Below are 23,053 nucleotides of genomic sequence, written 5' to 3'. Positions count from 1 at the left end.
ACCCAATTAAATGGACTACAATCTAAGAGAAAGGGAAATAAAACACAAATTCTCACATTGCTGGTTAACAGATTTGCACAAAAGAGTAGTAATTGGATGCCGTGACAAATAACATCCTAAATGTCCTTATTTTGCTCACTTGTGTTCCTTTGCTTTCCCGGTCTCTCTACAGATGGGCTGACTAGGAAAGGCAATGAGAGCGCCATCTGAAAGGGCACCTTCAACTCACTGATATTTTAAAAGGTTATCACGATAATCTGGCCACTTAAAATGTGCACACATTTACACACGCATACTCACACACACACACACATACACACAAACAAATTGCAATGCACTACATTAGTAAATAGTGACACTTCCACGGTGCCAGAGAGGTCTATAATCCTCTGGAAGCTACAAACAATGTGCAGGGGTAACAACTGATGCCAACAAAACAGCAGTGGCCTTCTGTGATTGTGGGTGGCAGGAGATAAAGCAGAGAGAGAGAGAGAGAGAGCGTGAGAGAGGGAATGATATGCACATTATCCGTACTTCAGAGCTCCTGCAAAATTATTTCTAACAGTCGCATTAATAATGAACAGCAAACAGAGACAGCGATTCACTGGTGGCTTGATTTGGCCTTTATGATTTAATTGCTAACAGTGCCTCGTGGAAAGTGTTGCAGCGGTTAAATGTAACTAAATAAATGCTGCAATTAGATGCAGTTCTGAGGTGCTGATACGCTACATCGGCAAAAGCACTGAGTCACCTGCAGATTGCCCTTACAGGAGCTGCTTGGCCATGGAAACCCATGATGTGAAGCTCCCAGCTCATAACTTTTGTGGTGATGTTAACACCAGATGAGGTGTGGAACTCTGCGCCTCAGCACTCTGTAATCCTGCTCCCATAACGTTAGGTCGTCTGTCAATTCGAATTGCTGTGGGTCCAAAAATATATCCACTTTCCAAAAAACTGACTTGTTACAATTGTGGGATCCTATTACAGTAGCACAAATTCTCCCCAAATGACCCATTCTTCGTGATTTTAAAGGCAGAATGCATTGCTGGGTGCGTGATTTTATTCACCTGTGGCAATGGGACTAAAATTAAAGCTGAGTTCAAAGACTAAGAGGTGTGGCCCATTACCTTTATTGTTGGTGCATTGTTAGGCCAAAGTTTAAAAGAAAGTATCATCTTGTTGAGATATGTAAGGAGCTTTTTACTATTCTATCTAATATGTCTCTTCCACATTGTCCTGTGTCTTTCCTCTCACCCCAACTGTTGGGGTGAGAGCCCTGAGCCTGGTTCTCCCAGAAGTTCCTTCTTTTTAAAAGGGAGTTTTTCCATCCCACTGTCACCAAGTGTTTGCTCATTGTGGGTCAACTGATTGTTGGCAATTTTAATGTATTATTGTAGGGTCTTTACCTTCAAATATGAATCATTGTGTAATGACGTGACTGGTGTTCTTTATTGATTTAGCACCATATAATTAAAATGGAATTTGAAATGAATCTATGTGTAAGTATCCATCAGTATGTCAACAGATTTTTTAGTTATTTTAATGCTGTATTGATAATTAACTACTCTTGGTAGCTTTAGTTAAGCAAAGTGTGTGCTTATTTCTTTGACTGTAAATGAGTGCTACAGGCTTTCGAATTTGCCGTTTTATGATTGTGACCTTGCTTTGGTCATCATGCTTTGTACATGTAAATTACGATGCAAGTCCATCCCTGTGTTTTGTGTTTAATATAGAGAGAAAGTGAACATCTAACATATTCAGCCAGTCAGAGAGGTGTCCATTTACGTGACTTTTCGTGGTGCTATTTTGGCAAGGTTTTGCCTTTGATAGGTGTTCGCCGACTCTGTGTCTGTGTCCATTACATAGAGTGCTGCTATTTCACTCCACATTCCATGTCATCAAAGGTACCAAGAGAGATGTGTGAATCTGCCTGCTCAGACATACACACCAGCACACACCAAAGTGGACTAAGACCACTCTTCTCTCTCGCCATAATTCAACACATTTATTCACTCCAGCTCTACCCTCACAGCCTGTTTCTATAAAAAGACATGGTCACAACATCCAATGGTCCATCTAATCCTCTTCCCTCCTCTAGTCAGGCTATAATGAAATCCTCTATTGCCATAACAAAGGTTATTCTACTCTGTGACATAAGAAAATGATAAATGCCAGTGGTTATGATACTGAGTCAGCAGGGAGGAGTTTTGATGTATGTGTTTGTTTGTGTGTCTGACCTGGGTCTCAGACATGACATAGAGGTAGTGATGATCAGAAGAGAAGGCCATGTCTCTGAGGATGGGTCCATTCTCCACAGCCTGCACAGTCTCATACTGAAGGGCACGTGAGGAGCCATCTACACGAATCTAAAAACGAGAAGAGAAGCACATTAAATGATTAACATACTGCATTTATTATACATTTTCAATCACTCTTTCACAACCATTGCTTCATGGGTACTGCAATCATGACATTAAAACTTCACATGAATCAACTGCTAAGTCCAATTATATAAATGTGTAAATGAGTAAATGGCTAAAGACATAACATCGAAATAAAGAACAGTTGAGGTGCAAATAAGAAACACAGGAGAGAAAACGGTTGCCTTCCAGGAAGGACTTGGCAGTGGAACAAAGGTGGTATCTAGGACAACAAAGCGGGCAAATACAAATGAAGGAATCGTTTAAAAGGTAATTTTGGATGTTTTTATTAGCTAAACTGCCCAGGATATACTGACTTGGGATTTTTGCCTTGCATCAAGGCTGTCGGTGCTGTAGCTGAGAAGGACATCTTTCTCTATCACAGTTTAAGCCATTCAAAAGCGATTATGGTAATAAGGCATCTGGGCAAGAGGTGTGGTCTACGGGCCCCTAGGTGAGTTTACTCAGCAGAAAGTGCATGGAAGTGTGTGCCCACGCACACTTGCTGATGTGATGCAAGTGGTCTGGGTTGTGCCAGAACATCTGCCTACATTGTTTCTCTCTCTTACACACACACACACACACACACACACACACACACACACACAAACGTACGTACACACACACACACACAAACGTACATACACACACACACACACAATCTGATTGTGTGTGCTGCAAATGATCCTTTCCAAATCTTGTCCTCTGGCTCCATTTTTCCAGTAACACAAAGTCCTCACTCTACCTAACTAAGCAACTATCAGCACCCAATAGACTAGACAAACGCACACAGACACACACAGCCCTTTCTGGGGTTTTTCGACAGGTGTGAACTAAGTCTTGTTAAAGTTGTGATGACTCTTGGTAGTTGTTTGTGCTCTTCAGCACTTAAGGGTTCACAGGTAACAGGCATAAACAGGAGATAATTGGATAGGAAGCAGATGGTTGACTAGACAGATGAGTCACGTTTTGATTAATTATAATAACCCATGGACATCATACTCTGTGTTCTGTCTGAATATCATAACCTGATACACCTTAAGTTAAAGTCTCTTTCGGGTCAAGTAGTCTGACTGAACTGTTCAATAAAAGGTGGTTATCTTTGTTAAAGGCTGGATAAAAAGGACTGGTGGGCATTTACATTTTTTTAAACTTCATCTTAAGATGAATTTTTAGGAAATTACTCTAATTTTTTCTCTCTCTCATGCCTTTGAATTTCTATCACTAAACTTTTAAGGTAATGTTAAGAAACTCAATCAGGATGTTCTTTATAGTAAGTGACAATGTTAGTTGGTTCTACTTTTCCTTTACTCTCTACATAACAAAAACCAAAGAATCTGCAGCTCTTTATAGTTCAAAGCAACTTTCCTTTGTCTTTGCTTTGAGTCAACTATTGTAGAGCAAAGAAAGAAACCTACTATGAGTATACAGGCTGCAGCTTAAGTGCTGCCCTATCCTGCTGTTTCTACTGATATCCCATTTCACAACATCGCATTTCTTTAAACAGACACCTTGTTTAACCACGACTTCACCCCACTCTCCCTCCTTTTTTGTTTCTCATTCATTCTCGTTCCTCTCTCTTTTTTTTCAGCCTCTTGCTTGGCTCGTGTAGTGACCTCGATCTCAAAGAACCTTGAGGGTTTTTTTTCCACTGGGAGCCATTGTACGCAGGGTCAGTTGCAAAGAAAGGAACAGAAGGCAAATAGGAGAGAAAGAAAGAAGAGAAGGAGGCGAGAAGAAAGAAACTTTCTTGTAAGCCAAAGCTCAATTCAGCAGGTGGGGTTATCTAATCTGCCCAATTGGGGATGTTAATTTTAGGTGCTAAGCATATACATATCATCATTTGTGCATGTGCATGCATGGAAACATGTATCAGTTTACCTCAACAGCATGTGATAAAGGTCTCAAGTCATTTGCTGTGTAGAGTTAAAGGGCTGACAGTCTAATGCGGTCACTGGATGTAGAGTTTTATTGTGTTGGGAGAGATCCACAGTCACCAAGGAGCGAAGAGGCTTCAAGGGGAAGTTCCTGTATATTATCCCTCAATCTGACCACCAACAAAACAAACGAGCCACCAGGGAGCACGGAGCACGTCTGCAAGAATGCAACGCTAGCTGGTTTAGTCACACTGGGACCAGAGGGGAACGCACAAGGGAGAAAGACTGATTTAAATCAAGGACCAGTGGTCTTGTTTGTACAATAATTGGCACATACAGAAGGGTTGTGTCTTCATCTTCTTTTATATGAATCTCTGCTCTTAGAAGAATTAATATAAAATATCCACTTAGTGCATGAAAAGTCCTTTATAATTAGACAAAAAAAGATGCAACAAACAAAACAGCATACTACTATACCACTTTTATTTTCTTGATGAAATGCTAAAATTAATGACATGGTTTGTTATGAACCTACTAATCCTACATTCATTATCAGAGACAGTAATTATGAATATATCTTAAAGTATTATTTTTTTTCATCAGCCTCAAATCATTAAGGCAGCCACACTGGTGCTAGCCAATATTATCAGATTCCTTTTCAACAGTAATAAAGTGGATTAGCTGCTCTATGCTAAATGGATTACAATGCTAATCTCTGCTATCACATTAGCACTACACAATAGACATTCACTGCCAGACAGACTTCATTTTGCCTCAGAGTAGTGGGAAGGTGAGGGATGCACTAGGCCCACATATAGATGAACATGAACATGCAAGCGATTGTGTGTGTAGAAACATTAGCGGTTCACTGTCTCTCCCTTTCACACTCCTATACGCACACATACAGGCTTCCTGGCTGGAGATGCTTGCAGGGAAGAGCTGGGAAGAGCCGGGAGATTTACTGGCACTTTTTGACTCAGGGCGCACACACAGAGCATACAATATTTTTTTATAGTCCCGACTGTGCCAGGAGGACCATGCAACTGATTCACACCATCACAGTTCGCATATAGGAAAATCCTCCACAGAGTGACTACTTTGTCCAGATATAGCATCCACCTAGTGGCTGTCACAGATAACTACAACAGCTGCTATTATGAACAGTCGGCTCTGCAGTGACAATGTTGTAGAGACACAAATAGGATCTTGTCTCAGTGATCATACTGTCTCAAGAATACATTTAGTGCATATAAAATGTTTTTATATAGGCCTTTAAAGCTATTGGGCCCGACTATTACAGTCTTATTTGCAATCCACCAAAAAAGCATAAACAGAATGTGAGTGCAGTGCTGATCAAAAAGAATGCATCTAACGGCTATAGATAATTTAATAAAACAGTCAGAGTGCAGAGAAAAACAAGCGAAACATCATATGCAGATGGTACTTCCTGCCTTGACTGTTTCCATGAAAAATCATATGCCTAAAGTCACCATTTCCCTCTCTCCATGGGGCTAACAGCTAGCAGAAGGTGTGATACAGACGGGGAAGCCGTTCCGGTGTGAAAACCACAGGATTACCCTTGCTCAGTTTGCTCATATTGGCACTCTATGCTACAAAAGCACATGGAAGGTATGGTATTTCCTCTAACTGCATGCTTGTGGGCTGGTAAAAGCATAATGCTAAGAATAATTCACGTGATGTTCAAAAATAAACCCTGTGTGTTAAGTGTAGGGTTATTTTGTATAAGAAAAAAGGGGAAAGCTCTAGAAATGTATCAGAGGACAGTAAAGAAAAAATACACAAAATAAGACTGTTGCAATATCAGGGACACACATTGCTTGTAGTGTCATGGCTGAATCAACAGACACCTTCCATATCCGCAGTCAATAATGCTGTTGCCCCTCTGGAACCCTCTTCCACTAAAAATTGCCCTTTGAAATTCAGTACCTCTGGTTACACATCTTAGAACATCTATTGATTTGGGATAATCTCTGTGAACTTGGGCTGCGATTGTGTAGAAACCACTTTACATCAAACGGTGAGATAGCTGGTCCGCATGTTAGGACCAGACTAGTTAATCATCAAGAGAAATAAAAATACTGCTGTGATTAAATGGAGGCGCTACGGGCACGACCACACTATCTAGATAACAACACATTATCTAGAGCAAACTGAAGGTAGCACATCATTAGCTTTCCCTGCTTGGAGGGTCACAGTTGGAAGCTGGAGCATATCCCAGTTGACACTGAGCGAGAGGCGGGGAACACACTTGTTGCCAATCAATCACAGGGCTAACACAGAGACACAGTCAACAATTAGCGCTCACACCCACACCTGCAGTGTATGACCAATTTGCACTAGCCAGTTAACGCGGCATATGCTTACTGGCCACTTTATTGGGTTGTATCCCCCTGTGCCTCCAGAACTGCTTAAAATCTTTATGGTATAGATTTAACAAGGTGCTGAAACATTCCTCTGAGATTATGATCCAAATTGGCATTAAAGCATCACACAGTTGCTGCAGTTCTGTCATTTGCACTTATGTGATATGAATCCCACTCCATCACATCCCAAAGGTGCTCTATTGGGAAAAGATCTGAAGACTGCAGAGGCCTTTTAATTACAGTGAACTCATTTTCATGTTCAAGAAATCACTTTGAGTTGATTTGAGCTTTGTGACATGATGTGTTAAAACTGGGGTCATAAAGGGATGGACATGGTCGGCAACAATACTCAGGTAGGCTGTGATGTTTAAACGATGCTCAATCATCACTGATAATAAGGGCTCCAAAGTGTGTCAGAAAAATACCACCCACACCAGTACTCCACCAACAGCAGCCTGAATTGCTGACACAAAGCAGATTGAATCCACGTATTCATCTTGTTTATCCCAAACCTTGATGCTACCATCCAATATGGCAGAAGTGGTTATGCAGTCCACTTCCACGTGCCTCAAAGTTCAGTGTCTTGTGGATTTGGAAAAGCTCTTCTGCATACCTCGATGAAAAGTTGAATGTTTTGCACTAAAAGTGAGTGTACATGGACTTTGGGAGGAAACTATTAAAATTGAGCTTCTGAAACAAACAAAAAACTTCAGGAGGGAAACTTTTTGAATATGAGTAAGGAGAGTGAGCGAGATTGCAAAAATTGTGTCCTTTCCTACTATGGCATGGATTATGGGCAAAAGGAAGGCTTGTCACACAGAGTTGCAGTCTGTTTTGCATGGCACACTAACAGGCCATGGCTGGAACACACACCATGACCAACATGCTGCTAGGGGAAGCCAGAATAAGCTGCTGACTAAAGTATCACTACGGTCTGACACGTGTCATGCAACCACAGTGAGGTGAGTGGGCTGGAGCGGAAAGTCATCCAAAGTCATACAGCATGCTGGCAAAACTAAATTTCCACAATATTTGTGACAGAAATTTCCCTAATCCTGTGAAACATGCATATGGGCAAACTCAGTGGTCTGCCAGCATCTCTGCAGCTGAAAGGGTCATGAACCCTTGTGTTTTGGATATGCTAAAATAATGCTAGTTTTCATTGTTTATGCTTCTTTTTAGTTGATAGACATAAATATATACTTAAAACAGAGGTAGTTAAATAAATTGATTAAGGATGAATATTTAACAAATGTGGCTATAGGAAAGTAGTGGGGAACTCCAAAGATAAAGGGCTTCATTGGATACCAAGGAAGGAAAAGGTACAGAGAGCCACATGAAGGAATATCCTTCAAAATAAAACAGGAAGTAACAGAATCTAACTAAACTAAATTGAAAATAAGAATAAAGTCAATAAGAATTCAGATTTATACACCCACTAGTGTCACTTCACTGAAATTTGAAGCAATTTAATTTAATTATAATTAAGAGACCTTGTACTATTTTCACAAGGTACATTTAAAGATTTACCCTATAAGAGACTTTCTCTGTCACTTTACTTATTCTGTCGGTTTTACAAACTAAGTATTTTCAAAGGTATGACAAAATACAAGCAGCATCATCAAGTTGTCTGCAGGTCATGTATATAGGAGCTTCAGCTTTTTCCGGTTTGAGATATCACTCATAAACGTTCTGGACAGAGCGCAATACGGCTGAATGCCAAAAGACACCTCAGCCTGACTTGCCACACTCAAGCTCAGGTTTTCACCCTTGTTTTAAAGCAGACAGATGAGTGTTAGATATTCATCCAGGCAAAGCAGGACATATATTAAGAGCATAGAGAGACACACAGGCAGACAGACAGAGACAAGGGAGAGCAACATTCACGGTGAAAGAGACAGGAAAAAAAGGAGAAGCAACGTATCGTCACTACATAATGGCAATGTGTCTCTCCACGCGTTCTATTCATACCGACAGCAACACAATGGTGGTTGTCTGATTGCCCAAATCTGTCCAGCTCGCAGAAACATATGGCAGACTGAGAGAAAAGAGGACTTTGGGGGGGTGGGGGGGGGGGGGTGAGCAGAAAGAATAACAGAAGGAAAGGGGGCTAGAGGCAGACTGGCTCCATCTCTCAGTGTCAATCAATGCCAGAAAAAACTCTGCACTTCCACATTCAGTGCCTCGATATTTAGCTTGAGGCGAGATGGACCGGTGCAACACTAGTGGGAGAGTGTAGATAATTTGACATTAATCTCAGGGTATTAACAAGGATGTCGCACCCAAATGTGGGATGCCAGGCTGGTCGTTCAGCATTGTTAGAATACAGAAATCTCATATGATCCGCTAGCTATTGCCAGCAAGAGTTATTAGGGACAATCAAAGACAGACACGTGGTTTTATCCTGAGAAGATGATGTCTGGCCAGGACGCTCTAAATCTGTTCCATTTCAACAAGTATTGTAGGTGACACATAAATTACTAATGCTATGGTTTTTCTTTCTACATCTACATTGTCTTTTGGCAGCGTATTTTATATTTTATGACAAGCTACAATAGAGTCATCTTGTACTTATTCAAATGGTACAACACTGACTCAGTGGTTTACAGCTTTCCTTTATGGAAGTAAAATATTCATTCGGTTTATTAAAGACAGATTTAAAATCTTTCCCCCCCTCTCAACTCCGCTCCTCTGTATTGGAGGATGAGTTGGCAAAAAAAAAACAAAAAAACAAAAAACCCCACCGTCTGGAACTGAATTCATTCTATGCTTTAATTCACTATTCTCTGTTTTATGTTTGCAATTAGGCATATCTGCTACACAGCAGGATTTTAATTAATGTCTTTCCCTGATGCCTTCTCTGTGAGAGAAGGTGCTTTGTGGGTGCAAATCAAGGAAATGTCATTGTTAGCGGGGAAGCAACTACAAAGATTTGCATGGCCATTGTCAAAAATGTGGAGAAATACGACTTCTACAATGGTGCCCCCGTTGAGTTTAAACTTCTTTGGGTTAATTTTCTATAGATGATTTATTTTGGCTTGGCAGTTTAGGAATAGAAGGCATAGCATGATAAAAAACCAAAAAAACCCCAAAACAATTGCTAGTCTTTTTTTGATAGCTCCAGTTGTGTTCAGATTAAGCTGGTCACCTGGGTGTACCCTGCCTGTTGCCCCATCATGACCCTGAAGCAGAAGAAGATGAATGGATTAACTACCTTTATTTAACTGACTGACTTGTCCTGCACATAATCCAAATACAGCACAGGCCATTTCCTTGCTGATTAGAGAACTAAAACACAGATGCCGGGCAGGTAGCAGATGACATAGATGTGGCAATATAAAGTAATAAATAGGGGAAGTTAAACACAGAATCAGACATAGCATATGTGCACTTAATGCGACTCCAGTAAATATTTTAACTACCTCCCACCTGAGAGCTGACACTAAATCAGGCCGAGCTGCAGGGGGACCCCTGGTTCGGTGACTGACCGCTGTAGCATTTAAGGTGTGGTACCTGTTAGCCTGCAGGCCCATGTGGCCTACTAATCTAACCTTATCCACCTGCTGAGAGATAGAGAAGGCAAGAAGAGAAGCGAAGGACAAGAATGTTATTGTGGGAGATGATCGTGTTGGAAAGGGGACAAGTGTCCGGAGGCTTCCTAACTTTCCCCCCTGCTCTCCTCTCGTCCCTCAATCGCCTCTGTGGCTTCAAAGGATGAGTGACAGGTTTCCTCACTATCATTGCCTTCAATTTTGAGCTGCCTTAGAGCACTGTGACCAGGCAGGGGGCTCACAGCTCAGCTTTTGTTACTCATTTCCCGGCTCTGCTATTTCTCTGCTCTTTTTCCATCTCTCTCTCTCTCCGCTGTTCTGTCTCCATCTTTAAGTCATGAGGTTGTCTAAAATACCTGCAGGCTTTTGGCCAGTTCAATCTAGAGAACATTTGTGACCTCTTGACTTCTGATGTCTCACTCAGTTTCTCTCATTTACTTTTTCTCTGCCCATTCTGAAATTTCTGAAAGGTCTCTTCTGTCACAGCTGGGACTCTGTACTTTACATGTTATCTTCCATTCACAGTCTGCAATTGTCCTTACATGTCTTTAGATTAAAGATTATTCACACATGTAGATGTCTTGAAGACTTTTTTTTGCTTCATTACTCAATACAAAGTCTCTTGGAATATGGTTAGTGTTCATTGTTGCTGAAGTCTGTGTGGAAGTGGGCAGGAGGGATCCAGTGGGCAAAAATACTTTGCTCTTTCTCTGCAGTTGGCATCAGCTGCTCCATCTCATATACTTATGTCTTGCTTCATGTCTTTGTCAATCACCGTTTTACTTCTGCCATTTTCCCTTGCAATATTCATCACCCAGTCTGTCTTATTTGGAGTCATATCAGGAAATTAGATGTGAAAGGTGGACCTGACCTACCTCATTAGTGCAAACAAATTACTAGCCAAGGAAAGCCCATATGCATATTTGTCATTCAAAGCTATTATTATAAGTTCTTACTATGTTACTCCATTTAGTCTGCAGTGATAAGAGCTGCTGTTCCTGAAACCTATGCTGCAGCGACTGGCAAAGGCAACAGCATAATATGAGGGCATATCACCACCTGTGTCTCTATTAGCGGTGGAACCTGGTGGCAGTGCCACTGAGTAGAGTGAACCCCATTATATTTTGAGACCAGAGGCCATAGTGTGAGAGCTAAAAGGCTTTGGGACCCATTAATGAAGTCAACATGCCCCCTGGAGAAGTGAGGGCACCATATCAGCCTATTGTATCAAATCAAACCTTTCAGCTGACACAGCAATGCAGAAAACCAGAGCTACAGATGCAGCTCATCAGGATGGATGTAGCTCACAGTCGATTGAAGAGTGTACTGTATACGAAGACAAGTATTATACTCTGAGGGCTATGGTTTATGTGTGACATAAACGGAAATGCTGTATATGGGCATTTGTCCGCACTCTGAGAATTGCAGGGCCCAGGACACTGGACATGTGACAAAGCAAAAGATGGTTGGCTTGATGTTAGAGAAGCAGAGGAAACATGAAAAAGCAGCAAATGCTCAAAGGGAAAACAATGGGAATAAACATCTACCTGTTTCCTGTTTTCTCTCTTTCCATTTCCCTTAATACACTGGATCTATTTTTATTGTTATCATCCTATTTAATATCTTTCAAAGATATTAAAATGTAGATTTAATTTAGTTATTAACTGCTTCTGCGCATGTTAATCATTTACTTTTGGGAAATTCGTCACTTTATTTTTATTGCCCCAAACTATTTTGCAGAGTTGTGTGATTTTTGAAAAATAGTTAGGGTTGGATCAGGTGAGCATGGACCATTATAACTGTCTTTATAAACCGTTGCCGTATTTAAACATTTGCACAGAGTGCAAATGTTTAAATACGGCAACGGCCCTCTCCTATAACTTGCTTCTTGTCCTGTCCTCTTTCTGCTGTCTTCTCTTTACCCTCAGTTCCAACTGCTCTTGGCAGGTGGCTGCCCCCCCTGAACCTGGTTCTGCCAGAGTTTTCTTCCTGTCAAAAGGTAGTTTTTCCTTCCCGCTGTTGCCAAGTACTTGCTCATAGGGGATTGTGCGATTGTTTGCACTGACTGTACAATATAGCACTGCATGTTGAATAAGCCAGCACAGATCTGAATTATTCCATCTCCAAAGGTGAAGAGAAACATGTGGCATCTGATCCGATGGTATGGCACAAACTCAGCAGGTGCCTATGATGGTCTCTGAAACCCAGCCATGCATCAACAAAGGCAGGGAAGAAGACTGCTGGGAATTTTTTCAAAAATCACACAACTCTGCAAAATAGTTTGGGGCAATAAAAATAAAGTGACGATTTTCCCAAAAGTAAATGATTAACACGCGCAGAAGCAGTTAATAACTAAATTAAATCTACATTTGGTTTAACCACTCTTCACCTGTGAAGTAGAGGTAATGCTCCTTGTTACATTTAAGGACAGATTTGCAAATCACTTGCAGTAATGATGTTGAACTTGTCTACTGTGAATTTGAACCGTCTCAGTTGATATTTCTCTTCATGTAATTCCAAAGTCACCAGTGCTAAAAACAGGGCTTTACAAGGACCATAGTGCTGCTCTGATGGTGCTGAAGCACACATAAGAGTTTTAACATCTTAAGTGCAAAAAAGTTTTATTTAATTACAACAACTGTTTTTCTCTTTTTTCTCAACTCTTTTTTTGTATTTATCAGAACTTTTGTTTATTTAAAAAGAAAACATCAACTGGGAACTTTTAACTGAATTTTTTATCAGTTATCTAAATCCTGCTTCCCTCGCTGTCAATCACCAAATTATCTAACCACTGAGGATAACGAGCGGAGGATCTGTTTGTTGGTAAACCTTTGATCAGTCTTACACAAAACAGGTGTATATTTCTCTTTGGGATGAACATGAGGTTGGGAGATAAAGGTCCAATGACAGACTTTGATCAGCATTCAAAGGATCACTCGCAAACACCCCCCCTCTGTGACCTTTATGCATCTCTTAGCAAGGGGTAACAGGGGTAGAGTGTACTCTTTTCTTAACAGAAACATACTCTGCTTCTATAAATGTCAATCAGTAGCATATCCAACAAGGGTGCTAGAGAAGGGTCAAGTCCACAAAAAGATGTCTGGGTCTGATAATGGCCTAATGACAGGCTCTGATCAACTTTAGCCAAGGTGAAAGCACGACTTTGAGAAGTCTTTTTCCATTCTTTACCAAAAAAAAAAAAAAATCTTTGTTTTAGTGGTTTTCTATCTCTTTTTTTACTTGCTTATCAGTCTGCCCTCTTTTCTCTGGTCAATACTTATTTTCGGCTTGTTTACCAGGACAAATAGAGCAGTTCATTGACTTCAAGAGTGTGATCGGTGTCCTGGGAGATAAACACAAACATATAAATACACACAAACTTACACTAATACAAGTGCAAAAGAACCCCCCAAAAAATAACAAGAAAAAGCTCAACAATGCTGGACTTTTAACCACTTGACTACTAATGTGGCAAATAAAGAGTCGACAAAAAGGCAGTGTGTATCTGTGTGTGCGTCTATATGCGTGTGTGTGTGTGTGTGCGCACAGGTGTGTGAATAATAGATGGGGAGCTGAGAGCCAGACGCTGTCTGAGAGCAGACTTCATCCTGGATCCTGTTACCACACACTGCCATCAGAATAACTCTAGAGACACAGGCATTCTCTTACACACACACACACACACACACGCCTAAAGTTCAAGCTCAAAATATGTGCACAGTTTTGTGCCCACACAATCACATGCACCAGAATCCAAAAAGGTCATCTTAACACTACCTCTTTCTTGAGTCTCTGGTCAGGTATAATCACAGAACTGGCTAACGTGACCTTGGAATAGAAAGTTTTCTTAAAACCCCACAAATGTGAGGAAGGAAACTGTTTTTAAACATTTTCCTGAAAAATATGGTATTCTTGTTTGGTAACATTTAAGCAGAATCACACATATGCACAGATTCAATTTATGGATACCTGACTTCAGCCGAAGACCACTCATATTCATGAATTCATAAATTATCGATGCTCTTACCTTTCAGACCTGGACAGATCTGTGTGTCTATGCATGTGCGCACCAACATGTGCTCTGGAAGCATTCATTGTCTACCATTCAGTTCAATGTTGTGGTGATTTATGAGCTTCCTACCAAAGTTTCTGAGTAAATAGGAAAGCACCTCAAATACAATTCCTCAGAGATAAGCAGGTGCAAGTCTCTGTGTTCCCCCCTTACTGTCTACACAAGTGTGATTGTGTGTATGTGTGCATATACTTGTGCATTCCCTTGTTTTTCATCCCCAAGGGCACTTCCTTTTTCTTTTCTCATCTCTCCTCCTTGCCTTTATTCCTTTATTAAACAGACTGGCACACTCCCTCTATTATACCTGTTTTCCCACTGAAGTGAAAAATTGCATTGCTGGTCTAGCAGAGAGAGAGGGAGACAGAGAGGCAGACAGTGAGAAAATGAAAAACAAGGAGGAGGACGGGGAGCGCGAGGAATAACACTGCACTAAACCCTTGAGGCATGTGTTGATTCACCAACTGCTATAATAATGGAAACGTTGGAGGAAAGAGAATGAAAAAGAGCAAGGAGACTAAAGGCCAATGTCCACTGAAAATGGCTTGGATGCAGTCCATGACGCCTGTGTATGTGTCTGGAAAAAAAATACATAACTGTTGTTTTAACAGCTTTCTAGTCAGTCAGCCGCACAGGACCTGCAAAAGCAAAGCCTCATGATACAGTTTTTACAAGCGCAGTTAATGTGCATTTCACATACTGCAGGAATCTGCATGCATCGCTGGATCAAAACGATTATCAGCGTGTCGTGACAGATGCCAAATAATCAAAACTGTGTGCTCGTTTTGCTTAAACTGTAGTTAGCCTTTTGGAACGAATAATGCCTAGTTAAAGAATGCTAAAAGATTAATTTTTAGAAGAAATAACAAGGCTTTTGTTGCATCTCTAAAAGTATACTTTATGTATAATGAATTAAGTGCAATAACAAAAGAAAAACAGCTTACGTAAAATTAGCCCGAGCATGTGTTTTCTTAACTTGGTAACCATGCATACAAATGTAATACTTAAAGTCCTGCACACAGGTGATTGAAATGTGTGACCATGGACTCCCTCTTTTGTAATTATTTGAGAGCAATGTTTCTTCTTCCTACGTTTGCTTGGCAATGCAAATACTCTGCAAGCAAGAGTTTGACTTTGCTCTGAAAGCCCTCCTGCTTCATAACAAAAAAAAAAAAAAGCCCATTAAAAGAGAACTACGAGGAGACAGACCAGATATACTGTACGTATCCCACAGAAACAGGTCAGTTGCTTAAGGTCACTTTTATTTTATTTTCTCCTGTCCATGTCTTATTCTCACTCCAAACATCCACCGGAGGCGAGCACATTAATCACAGCACATAACGCAATTTCATTTCTATGTCTCACCGTATGGGGTACAATACCTCACCCTGAATTATGTCTGACATACTAGAAATATACCATTAGGCTGAGACCCTACTTTAACTTTAATACAGTAACAGGGTTGCTGGAGGGCTTGGCACAAAAAAATAAAAAAATAAAAACAACAACAAAAAAAAACATAATGTATTGCTTTGTGTGACACTTATTACTTGGTGGTATGGCAATTGCTTTCCGTTGTGATGTAAGCTAAATAATGCATTCCGTCTATTCCTGACCTGGTCGTGCCTTGCTTGCTGAAAGCATATCCCCTCTCTTATAATGAAGACATCCCAACTACTGTACAGTAGATTCCACCTCTTACACTGCCGCTGCAGGAGGGTTTTTCTAAAATTAGCACTGATTTATCAGGGGAGCACATTAGAGTTTCACGCCCAGGCATTATGTGATAGTATAAAAGCAGTGTATTGTGCATGATAATAGAGGCTTCACAGTGGGAGTCAAATAACTTCACCCAATAAATAAATGAGCGTGTTGTTTCAGGATGGCTGGTTATCTAATCACAAAGACAAGGGAATAGATAAAAAAAGATGCATGCAATCATGTTCAAATGAAACTATACTTTAGCAAATGTGTTACACATAAGCATGTGTGTATGTGTGAGCCTGTGGGTGATTACACAGGCAAAACAGGGAAAAAAAACCCCACACACACATACTGCTGTAGAGTGACACATTTAATCCTGTATCACTGAAGATGCACTCTTATATCAGACATCTTTGCCTGCTTTTGGACCGTGACCTGTTGCCTGAATTGTTTCCTCTTATTGACTGGTCATACAAGCATGCCTACTCCATGCCTGGGCTAAAGACTTAGCCTTTGGATTTTTACAGTGCCCTGTAGTTAGAGCAGTAAAAGCAACCAGGACACTGACCTCATTTCTAAGGTTCAGACGTATAACCTTTACCAACTCACCTGCCTGCTTATGCACTCTTTAAAACACGCATAAACTTCCATTTCAACATCATAAAAGCCAAACTAATGGCTATAATCACCCTACAGATAATGTTTATAGGTTTAGAATTTAATTATGGGATTGACTGGAATTTATAGAGTGCTCTTCTAGTCATACAGACCACTCAATGTGCTTTAGTCTTCAAGTCACATTAAACCATACATTCATGCAGTATTTTACCTCTCTCACATCCGAAGAATAACCAGTTAACCTGACATGTGTGAGAGGAAGCCATGTAAGCCCAGGGAAAATATGTATATCCATATATCCATACACCCTTATCCACGGTATTTTTGCTGTGCTTACCACTATATGCACTCTGCATTTAGTTGAACTGAATTTTACTTTATTTATAAGGTGCCAAACAGCCAACACTCTTGCACCATCTACCACAACTAGTTGTAAATATAAATAATAGCATAACTACTTTCAAAAGATCAGTTAAGACTTTAAAAGTATATCTTTAAGACATGATAAAGTTAATACAAAGTGACACTCAGTGCTTTTGAAACTTTGCCTGCAGCCTAAAACATATGTTTGGTATACTCTTCTGTATTTTTACTATTCAAACAGTTTATTTAAGGCATTGGAATAATTTGTCTTGGTTGCTATGAAAGTTCAGCTAACACTCGAAGTCATTCTCAGGCTTACTTCTCCCATTCCTCCTCTTTCTCCCTCTCCTGTCTCCACCGCCTCCCAGTCTTGTTATCCACATCCTTTTTTCCCCCCGTCTACCTATTCTGCCCCTTTTACGATGTGGTATATCAAGGTATGACAAGAAAACAGACAAACCATGTGCCACTGGCAGAGCAGAGCAGCAAGCCTGAATGACAGAGAATAAGAGACAAAGAGAAGAGATTGAGAGGAACCGAGACACATCACCTGCAGAATGTTAGATAAAGATGGGTATAAGCTGCACTAAAACTTGAAGACAGATAAAAGTTAATTCTTTTTCGGGGAGAGACAGAGTGAGAGAGGAATCTAAGAGGATATTTGGTGAATAGGGCCTGTCAGCTTGCATTGCGCAGAAATCCTCTTATACCTCAAAATTTCAATTAGGTGGGGAAGCGTTTCGGTGCGGTGCGCTTCTCTCATTCTGCACAGGAAGTACAAGGTGCATGAGGAGGGATTTGTCACAGCAGCGACAGGCCTTCTCCACCTACATTATGATTCAAAGACACACACACACACTCTCTCTCTCTCTCTCTCTCTCAAAGAGTGTGCCCCCCCCCCCCCCCCCAAATGCCAAAGCCATTTCGAGTGACAACAGTGGTACACTTGATGCTACTTCAATGTTCAGTGAGCAGTGTTGCAATTGAGTTTGTTCCACTGAAGAGGATCTGAAATTTAAACTCCACAGGTTTGTGTTGGGCTTCTGTCGTCTGTATGACAGCTACAATTACACTATGTGTCAACGCTCTCTAAATGACACTGACTTAGAGTAATTACAATGCCAAATGTAGCAGCCCATTTTCATGGTCTGCTTTTATTTAATTCACACCTGAGTGTTTTGCTTTCCTTCTGCATTGTCTGTCGCCAGCTCCCTTAAAGCCTCACAGGTGTCGCCTTAAAAATCACCCCAAGTAGTATCAACTAGAACTGATGTGCATGTAGATTATGCAAGGCAAAAAAGACTGTGTTATATTACTTATCTGAGAGCCTTTTCCTAATATTTCTGACCATTTGATAAATAAAACCCCACTTTAAAAAAAAATCATGTTTTTTTTTTTTTTTTAATCCATTACTAATCTTGGTAATTTTACATTGGAGAAACAGCAAAAAATCCTTTGATGCCAAAATGTTTTGTATGCAGGTTTAAAAAAAACAACCACCTTGAACTTCTTTAACTGAATATGTAAGATCATTTTTGCAAAATGTTGCACCATCACAAGATTTTTGAAAATTATTTCTATTAACAAAACAGCATGAAGTTCAAAGAGGACTTGGATCCAAGTGTGCTGCATAATCAAAAGGAAACTTTTGTCCTTCTGGGTGTGATAAAACTTTATTCACCCGAGCAACTGCCTTCAAACATGGGTGACAAAAAAGCTTCAGCAAAGCCTGACAGGTCAAGAAATATGAGAAGCCAGAAGATGTGCAATTACCAAGTTTTTAAGAGGCAGTATACTTAAGAGTAAAGCAGAATATGTTTTCTTGGCTGCAAGGCAATAGAAAAAAAACCTACTCATAACCACTGCTGTGATATTTCTATTCCCTTTTCTAACATTTTCCTTCTCCTTTTGGTTCCATTTCCAGGCAGGTTTACTGCAGCTATCCACTATGTCCTTCATCTTCTCACTATCCTAACTCCCTCCCCTCCAAGCAATTTACTCATTTTGCTATCTAACCCTTCAGCATTCTTCACAAACTATCCATCTTGTTAACTCTCAGTCCCACACTTCCACAAACCTTCTCTCCCCAAATCTTTTTGCCCTTTCTTTCTCTGTCTATCTAGCCCTTCTGGTCCTTTCTTTCCCTAAACTCTATCCTGTCGTTCTGTTCTCTCACCTTTCCTCCCGCTTTACTCTATTCCCAGCCTCCCAGCTGGCTTTCATCTTCCCCAGGTTAGATTACTGTAAGGCACTGCCTGTCTGCCAGCATTCCTGAAAGCTTTTCATCTCTGCTCTGATTCATCTGGGGAGACAGACAGAGAGAACGAAGAAGAGAGTGAGGAAAATAGAGAAAAGGGAGAACTGAAGAGGATGCTAGGAGAGGAGAGACAGAGGAACAGCGATGAAGGAAGAGCGTAAGCCAAAGAGAGAGTTAGAAAGCTGTGTTGTGCTGCGGCTATGGATTTCAGAGCCTTCAGTGGTTAACCTGCACTGCACACTGCACCGTGGGCTGATGGGAAATTTCCCTGCTGGTCTCTTGGCTGTCTGTGAAACGCCCACTCAGAGCAGAAAGCCCACCTCTCTGGGGACACACAAATCTGCTCACCCATATATGTACACGCAGTGGCTGAAGCAACATGCAAAGGAATCCTTTTACACATACGCAAACTGCATGCAAAAAAAAGACATTGTCATCTGAGCAAACACTGCAAGAAAATTTAAATAACAAGAGTTTAAACAGAGAGAGAATCGTGCATAAAAATTAAATAGGAGAACCAAAAAAAAGATCACGATAAGGACCAGTTACTGTTTACTCCTGCTCAAAAGCTCACTTATGAAACATACGCCCTTCCCAGCAAGCAGATCAACAAATCTACAATCTACCGAATGAACTTGTTATGTTTTTTGCATTTTATTTGAATGCTGAACAGCTCTAGCAGCATGATAATATACCTGGAGATGTGTTTATGGTGTAACTGAGTCAGACAGGCACCACTCATCTCTACATAGCACTCTGAAATTTACTCAGCCTTGAGAGCAGGAATGCATGAGATGCAAATGCAACAGAAAATGTGCCCAAGTGTGCCTGTGTGTGTGTGTGTGTCTGTGTATGTGTGTGTGTGTGTTCTGCCCACATACATGCGCTGACAGCTTACAAACAGCAGTACAGGTTTAATTACAGAGGGCCCTCCAGCTGTTTATTGCTCTGCCTGAGTGTGCTTGTGCATTCCCTGTATGTGTTTCTGTGCAAGTGTGTCAGCATGTGTTGCCGTGGAAATGGGGAGACTAAAGTATCCAGCTGTAACTACACTGGAATATATTTACATTCATGTCCAACAACTGCGATGCTTGGTCGCAGGGAGAAGAGCATTTATTCTGATGTGTGGATATCTGTTTAACTATGTAAAAGTGTGTCCTGTGTGTGTTTTTCCTGTGTAAATAATAGCACATGTGAAGTACCTGCCATCTTTCAACTTATTAAATCATCTACAGTTATAATTTACTACAAATAAGCACCAAGTATTCAGTATTTTGTGTTAAAACAATCTAAAACATCTATTGATTTTTTTCCCCTTTTGGTGCAACCAATTTATAATAAAGCACCAACTGAAATCCACAAACTGTTTGTTTTATCTGGCCATCACTACAAAACTAAATAAACTAAATATGAACACACACACAGAGCAAATAGCTGGAGACAGTTTTATACTAATGTTAATGACAGTGGAGGTTCAGAACTCTGCAGTTATTGAATCACTTTTATGCACTTTGCATGTCAGCACTTGGCGACCCTACTCTGCAACTTTACATGGTCCATCACTTCCTGTCTGAGTTACTGCGGATCCTAAAAGCTTCCACTTTGCAGTCCCGCCACTTATAGATGATATTGGAATATCTAGGAGGGAAGAAATTATGTTTCAGTAGTATGCTTTAAGTTAATGACCTCTTTAGAACAACCCTTTTCCCCCCTAATGTTTGTAAATGGCAGACTAATTAGCTAGGTTCTTGATTTTACAAGCCTGTGGCAATGGGAATCAAAACGCTTGAATTCAAATATTAAGAGTGGCGGCATAAGACATGTGCATCTCAAACTAAAGCTTTTAACTCAAAGCTGTGACGCTTACTGCCCTCTATTGTCTGTAGTGTACTCAGTACACACCCTTAGTGTGCAGATTCAGAGATGACCTGAGACAGATGAGGGATGATTTAATAGATGAATAATTTTATACATGAAGTGATCAGCAATTAAGAAAACAGTGTTTTTTTTACATCATTTGAAAAAGAATGCAGAATCATGAGATATATGATCAGCATATCTCTCACATTGCATATTATTGTTGGTGGAGCTAAACATTAAATAAGGAAAATTATGGATACATCCATGTGTTTTTTCTTGGATTTTTTTTAAAAATTATTATTCAGTGTTGGAAGGAATTTCAATTTCAAGTCTTCAAACTAACTTGCATTCTCCTTCAGACACGCAGTCACAATGTCACATCCAAGTCTCTTTGTAGCAGGACCATCGTCTATGATGGGCCTGTATGATGATACAGTGCTATAAACTATTAGGGGGATCCCTGCATGTGATATTTATGGGCCTGCCAGTCTTCTGGCTCTACTCATAACTCCCACACCCTTTAATCTTACTGCTGTCATCTACTGTCACTGCCTTATGTCTGTGGCCTTGGCTAACTGCCAGCTGACACATGGCACTATGTGTTTGTGTGTGTGTGTGTGTGAATGTGGACCTGTTAAAAACACCATAGTATAGAGCAGTGCAGTATTTATGTCTTTCAAGTGTAGAGCAAAAGTGACATGTAAAAAAAAACCCCCAAAGTGCAGTGATACTAGTTACAATAAAGACGCCTCCAATAAATAAACAAAGGAAATAAATCAAAATCATAGTGTGGGCACCAACTGCTATTCGAGTATATAAGCGAAACGCATTGCATTAAAACAGTAAAATTAGCAATTTCAAAAGAAAGAAGAAAAAAAACACGAGTCCACAAAATGTATATTTTCACATATTGAATAATTAACACATACAGTCACGACAGCTCTTAAATACAACTACAAAGTGTGATGCTTATTGCCTTGAATTATCTCCAGTTTTCACAGTCCACACCCTTTGTGATTCAGAGATGACCGGAGGCAGAGGAGTAGTCTCAGTGAATTAATGAACAAAGTGAGCAGCAGTCATAAAAGCGAACCTTTAGAGCATTTGAAAAGAGAAGGGAGAACTCTGTCTGCACACACAGACAATATAGCCATACATAAACACAAATACAACACAGGCAAGAGCTGAGCCTCACTCTGTTGTAATGAGCATTTATCAGAAAAGCCTTTCCATAAGCTCACTGTCCCTTAAAACTTGATGGGAAATTTATGTGATCATCCAAGTAAGTAATTAATCAAATGAAGTTAAAAAAGTTAAAAAGCAGACATGGCAAATTCTCAGTAATACAAATATATAACAATGTGAAAAATGAATACACTTCATTAATATTATTTATTAATACTACTAAAACTATTACTACTACTACTACATGCTGATACTACAGCATTGTTTGGCTTCTTCATGGTGTTGGCAACATGATATATGAAACTGCATTGAGAAATGTGCAAAAATAGCAGCAGCAGATGTTGTTTATATGCTAAAAATGGGTCATTTTAGCCCATTGCTAGGCTGTTGCTAGGCAACTTCATAATATTAGATATAGATAATAACTTTCAGGGGCCTAAGATATAGCTGTGTGCCAAGTTAGGTTGCTCAAGCCCTAATGGTCTAGAAAGAAAAAGAACTGATTATGATGGTGGGTGTGAGTGACCAAAATATACTCATTCCATTTTTATTTACATGGTAAATAAAACAGCTATGATTTTTGGTTTATAATTAGATGGCTGCTTTTGCAAAAATCCAAAACTCAGTCCAATTCGTAGCACATTAACATAATCCAAACACTTCGTTGCCGGAGCCTCTTCAGAAAAAGCAGCTAAAGGGCTGAACCTTCCTCCATAGCAGGTTAATTGCACAGTGTGGAGGAGAGTGCTGCCTCAGTGGTTTAAC

The 23,053-nt window shown here is 40.2% G+C and overlaps 1 protein-coding gene across 3 annotated transcripts in view; it reads right to left on the bottom strand.

Moving 5' to 3' along the window:
- plxna4 (plexin A4) overlaps window positions 1-23,053 on the bottom strand; it is a 243,690-nt gene that overhangs the window by 103,698 nt on the left and 116,939 nt on the right. For all 3 annotated transcript variants that reach the window (XM_085138403.1, XM_085138402.1, XM_085138400.1), the window contains exon 4: window positions 2,238-2,366. In XM_085138403.1, coding sequence (XP_084994529.1) covers window positions 2,238-2,366 — 129 coding nt within the window. The remainder of the gene's footprint in view (window positions 1-2,237; window positions 2,367-23,053) is intronic.

Source organism: Neolamprologus multifasciatus, chromosome 17 (genome assembly GCF_963576455.1).
Source record: "Neolamprologus multifasciatus chromosome 17, fNeoMul1.2, whole genome shotgun sequence".
In the NCBI taxonomy this organism is placed as follows: domain Eukaryota; kingdom Metazoa; phylum Chordata; class Actinopteri; order Cichliformes; family Cichlidae; genus Neolamprologus; species Neolamprologus multifasciatus.
Note: the sequence above shows the minus strand (reverse complement) of the source record. Positions and strands in the feature narration are given on the sequence as shown.